At 38.3% G+C, this 5,828-nt stretch overlaps 1 protein-coding gene across 1 annotated transcript; it reads right to left on the bottom strand.

The window, feature by feature from the left end:
• Window positions 1-962: 962 nt before the first annotated feature.
• On the bottom strand, window positions 963-1,915 carry LOC105980678 (olfactory receptor 143-like). Its single transcript, XM_013009567.1, is given in 2 exon segments — window positions 963-1,580; window positions 1,583-1,915. Coding segments are annotated over 2 exon segments (933 nt in total). The 5' UTR covers window positions 1,898-1,915.
• Between the last annotated feature and the right edge of the window lie 3,913 nt (window positions 1,916-5,828).

Raw genomic sequence — 5,828 nt, 5'->3', positions numbered from 1 at the left:
GCATGCAAGGCAAGCGCTCTACCACTGAGCCACCTTCCCAGCCCTCATAATTCCATTTAATAAGAAGGATTATTCCTCTTTATTAAAGCTGTATGAGAACTATTACCATAGTGTTCTATGTTTATGAAAGAAGAAAACACATTAGGATATGAACAGCCCCAAATCAGTTTTCTACATATGATTCATTTAATTACTGAAATGAAAAGACCCAAACCATATAACCACAGTCAGCTAATGAGATAAACAGAAGAAATTCCAGTTGATTGAATGTACAAAATTAATGACTAGCAGTACTACTCAGAGCTATGAATTTGTTCATAGTTTGCTCAGTTGAGAATCTAAGGCAAGAAGAAACATCACTAATATAGACCAGGTAGATGGAAACCTGGTCCAGTAAAAGGATCTTAGACAAAACTAAAGAAAACAGAAAAAAAATATGAACATTAATAACAATGAGTCAATATAGCTGAGTTAATTGTGATAAATGTATATGCTAATGATAATGATGAGGAGAGTAGGATACATACACACTTATCTTCCTACACTATCTCCAACATTTCCAATCCTGCCATTGTTAAAACTAGCTATAAACCACTCACCCCTTTAAACTAAATTAATCTATGAAACATTCAGAACAGTGAGAAGAAAAGTAACTTGTAGAAAGTATCAAACTCTCTGATTTCCCATTGATGGAGAAGAAAAAAAACAAGAGGTAGTTTATGTTTACTTAGAAACATATCATCTCAGTGTATTCACCTATTGTAGGAATTAAGACATGTCTCAGGCAGCAAGACACAGGCAGACAATTACATGAAAATTAAAAATGATATACTACAGTAGAAATCCTGCATAAACTGTAGAAAAAAGATGCAGAAATAAAACATAGAAGGAAGAAGCAGGTTAGGAAGAGGCAAAGAGAATAAGTAATGTGAACAGAGAGGAAGGCACATCCAATGGTACCATCAGTTTGTGATTCTCTTGAAGGTTCTCTTCACTGCAAGTTTGACATCCTTGTTCCTGAGGCTATAAATGAGAGGATTCAACATGGGCACCACAAGCGTGTAAACCACGGAGAAAAATTTCCCTTGCCCTACAGCCCCAGAAGACGATGGTTTTATATGTGTGAGTAGACCAGACCCATAGAATAGCCCAACAGTGATTATGTGAGAACCACAGGTGCTCATGGCTTTGGCCCAGCCCTTAGCTGATGACATATGGATAACATTAAAAAGAATCAAACCATAGGACATTAAGATAACTAGGCTGCATAATATGGCTGATATACCCACACAAATAGAACTCACAAGATCGTTGGAAGAAGTGCTGCTGCAGGAGAGCTGGAGGAGAGGAAAGATGTCACACATGTAGTGATTGATGACATTGGAATCACAAAAGCTGAGCCTGATCATGTACCCGGTATGGATGATGGCACCAGCTAACCCCATCAGGTATGAACCCAACATCAGCAGAGAACAAGTCCTAGGGGACATGAGGACAGTGTACAGCAGGGGCTGACAGACGGCCACATAGCGATCACAGGCCATGGCTGCCAGCACATAGCACTCAGAATAGACAAAAAAAAACAGAAAAAATATAGCTGGATCATGCATCCTGTGTAGGATATGGTGTTCCTCTTGGATACAAAGCCCATTAGCAGTTTAGGAGTAATGACAAATGAATAACAGAAATCAATGAATGATAGATTAAAGAGAAAGAAGTACATGGGGGTGTGGAGGTGTGAATTCAGGCAAATTAGACTCATTAAACTCAAGTTTCCCATCACAGTGATAATATAGTTCACCAGGAACAGGAAAAAGAGAGGCAGATGGAGCTCAGGTTGGCTTGTCAATCCCATAAGAATAAACTCTATCACCGATGAATCATTTTTCATGATCATTTGCTTGATGGATGGGACCTGTAGGAACAAAGGTAGAAGATGACATTGACAAAGGACCCTCACTCTTTGACCCAGAGCAAGAAGTGGGGCCACCAGTATACAACTCAGGGTTATATTGAGACACTTGGTAAAGACCATTACCTACCATAGTGGAACCTGAGATATTTTCATTACTTCTTTCTTCCATCCATGCTGTGTAACGTCACTCAATAGGATTCTTACAGAACTGTCAGCGTCTCTGAATATCATTTCAATCCCTTCACCTCAGTCTTCATTAAAGCTTTGAATAGAGATGAGCAATGAACAGGGAGGGCATTCTCCAGAACCAATGGTTTATACAGATTGGGGTTTGAAGGGAAATTATCAAGAGGAAGATGATTCTATCCCTAGACACTTTCACAGCTCCTGGACCTCAGGAGTCCTTCCTGCTTATTGTTCTGTGAATGCCATGTTCCTAACGAAGTAGTTAATAGTCATTACTGGAAAACTACTGTTGATCTACTAGAACGACATTGCAGAATTTGGCATCTTTTCTGTTGATTTTTTTTCTAAATAAAGTGAAGTGTCTGTTCACTTACAAAAAGAAAAACAACAATCTCATAGCAGCCTTCAAAATATTATGTCACTCAAATGGGGATCTACATTTCTGGAGAAATTAATTGGAACAACAGAAAATTATTCTCTGTTTATGATTTCTTCCCAGGTTGCCTAAGTCCCTGAGGGGTAGCGATTGCTGAGCCTATGTTTACACCCTGTGACGTCGACTTAGCATTCACTCTTTTGAGACTCAAAGTTATGCCCAACTTACAGCTTCTCACTAGGTAAAACTAGTCTCCAAAGCAGAATTACTGGTGATCCTCTTTGTCCTCATTATATCTTGTAGGTCTTTATAAGAAGAAGGAAGTCCAATGTCCATAGTTACATACCATTTCTAGAAAATTCCTAAAGCTTCTGGGTATTAATCTATAAATGTTAGAATTTAGGTTAACAGGCTACAAAAAGATGCTATAGCAAAAGAGTCGAGAGACAAAGAGTAGCTTCTGAATGATTTGAGTCATTCAGCATTTAAGCCGAGGCTTTTCAACTTCCTAGCTACGAGTCTGAGTACTAGTGATATGACTTCTCTGACCCTGGTTTATTTATGTGTATACTTTCTATGCACATGTTCCTGTATATGTCTATAAAACAAGGTTCATAACAAGGTTTGGGTTGGTGGTCAGTGACAGAGTTCTTACCTACTATTTTCAAAGCCTTGGGTTTGGGTTGGTGGTCAGTGACAGAGTTCTTACCTACTATTTTCAAAGCCTTGGGTTTAAACTGCCAAGATAAAATGAAACAAAATATTAGAATAAATAAAAGTTCTATTTTGTTTTGTCAATATGATAATTAGATGAGATAATTAACCTATTGGTAATTAAGTCCAGCATATAAAAAGTGTCTGGTATGTGTTAATTCCCTTCTCATGTGCAATTACTTAGTCATTTAAATCAGTCTCTTGGCTTTGGCATTATTGATATTTGTGTAATTTTTGTTGTGGCCCTATCCTGTGTGTTAGGTAAAGCACAGCATTCCCAGCTCTTGCCTATTAGATGCCAGTACTGTTCCACCAACACACACACACACACACACACACACATGAAATGTGACCAACAAAATTTTCCCTATGTCCCTTGGGAAGTATTGGGGCTCAAAATAATATTTAAACGTATAGTGCATTGAATCATTGAGTTAATACTTTCAACGCAAGCTCACAGAAAGAAAATTTAGAATGAAGTTTCTTTCTGACCTCACACTTTTCCTTATCATGCTTTGCTTTTAGCACTAGACCAGCCATAAAACCCCAAAATTACTCTATTATTTTTCCTCAAGACAACTAATAGACCACCTACCATAAACAAGCCACAAAATACCTATGAATCATTCCAGCTTTCCCCCACCTTCCTGCATAATCCTTGCACATGAAGAACTTTTCTGGTTTCCCCTGTCTGATAGTAACTCATAAGACCCTCATTTCAGAAGGAGTCCCTATCTATACTCAGGAAGAAGGAAAGCAATAGGTAGGCTATAAAGAGTAAAGAGGAAGTACTTGTTGAGTTTTCCCTTTCCACCTAGTACAGTTAATTGTATCTGCTTCTCCAAGCACATTGTATCTGTTTCTCCAAGGACATTGCTTCATTGTTTATCAAACCTAACCATAAAAATAGAGGACATCCTCTTATCTTTAGACAATCATTTCTTGTGCCTCCTGTATCATGTTACTCTTGATGGAATGAATCAAATCTCAAGAAGAGACAATGGAGAAAGCCTTCCTTGTACCTACTATTGAAAGGCCTAGAAACAGCACAGGAGAGTGGCCAGAATAGCAGTGTACCAAGTGTTTCTGCACCAGTCCTGGCCATGCCCTCATGCAAATGAACAGCTGTGTTGGCACTTGGCATGGCACAGCCCCTAACAAGTCCTAGCAGTCCTTTACAGAAATGAAAGTTTGAATTTTTACCAGGCATGGAGGACTTCTGCTGGTCCACAATGGGAAGGAAGCATTCCCTTGTGATCTGGACAGCAGAGTGTTGTAGGAGTCACTGAGTCTTACGGTGACAGTCTCAAGCAAAATCTTTGCTAGAACAGTGCCTTCAAGAACCAGAGTTGTGCTCCAGCAGCAATCTGTGGCTGTTATGTCAGCGAACCATTCAAAGCATCCATTGCTGTCATGAGAGAAGTCCAGCCAGTTCACTCAGCACAGCCAGGGTCTTGAAGAGAGGTCTACCAGCTACCAAATAAGGAGTTAAATCTCTCCAGTCACCAACAGTTCAGCTCATTGAACGGAAAATTAAACACAATATGGGTGCTTACAAGTTTATTCATCTTCATGGGCTTGACATGAGGCATCAACAGAGAACGAAATATCTACACTTACCTAGATCTATACCCTGTACTAAACACAGCGATGCTTCTAAAAAAGAAACGTAGCAGGTCTTCAGGCATTGCTCAAGAGATAAAGTAGCAAAGTGTTTGCCTTGCAAACACAAGGCCTTTGTTCAAACCCTAGAACACCCCCCCCAAAAAAAAGAAAGAAAAAAGAAAATAATCTGCATAGATACATAATTTTAAAGGGACTTTTGCTTCTTGGAAGAGAAAGAATGCACACTTTTCTTTATTCTGCTTCAAACTACAGCTAAGAATCAAAGGACAAAAAGTTGAACTTAATGTAAAACAAATATAAGCAGACTCCCCTGAGTAGAGAGGAGTGAGCAGACTGACTAGTGAGCACAGATCCCAGGGAAAATACTATGTTAAATTCCATGACTGGTTAAATGGCCTCATCTATCCCAAACCCAAAGTTAAGAAATAGGAAAAAATATGTATATATATATATAATATAGAGAGAGACTATATATATATACATATACATATATATATAAATACACACACACAGCACACCAGTAAGCACTGGCTTAAAGAAGAAGCCTAAGAAAAATCTTCTGAGACAAAAGACAAGAAAAGGTATGTGGAAAATGAACTACGCAACTTGTGGGCAGGGACGGGAGGGGGAAAATGAGGGAAAGCGAAGGAAGGAGTGACAGTTTCCAAAAGAGGGATGTATGCACTATCTGAATTGTGAAGTGGTAACCCTTCTATACACCACCTTAATAAAATTATATTTTAAAAAGACAAGAAATAAGTGTTGATAGAAATTGTTTTATTAATGCATATTAATTGGGTACAAGGTTTTCATTATATTTGCATGCATTCATATAATGAATGTTGACTATTAAATTTATCTTATTTCTTTTTTATCCTCCGTCTTTATTAAATATTTTAATAGAGCTAATGATTCCATTTTCATATAATACATAGAAGTGCTTCTCTTTTTTATTGATCCTGTTTTACACTTCCTGTTTTTGCTTGTCCTAGGGCTTCAAGGGGCCTGAGA

Source organism: Dipodomys ordii, unplaced genomic scaffold, assembly GCF_000151885.1.
Source record: "Dipodomys ordii isolate 6190 unplaced genomic scaffold, Dord_2.0 Scaffold10, whole genome shotgun sequence".
NCBI classification, from domain to species: Eukaryota; Metazoa; Chordata; class Mammalia; order Rodentia; family Heteromyidae; genus Dipodomys; species Dipodomys ordii.
The sequence above is the reverse complement of the archived record's forward strand: the minus strand, read 5'-3'. Positions and strand labels throughout refer to the sequence as shown.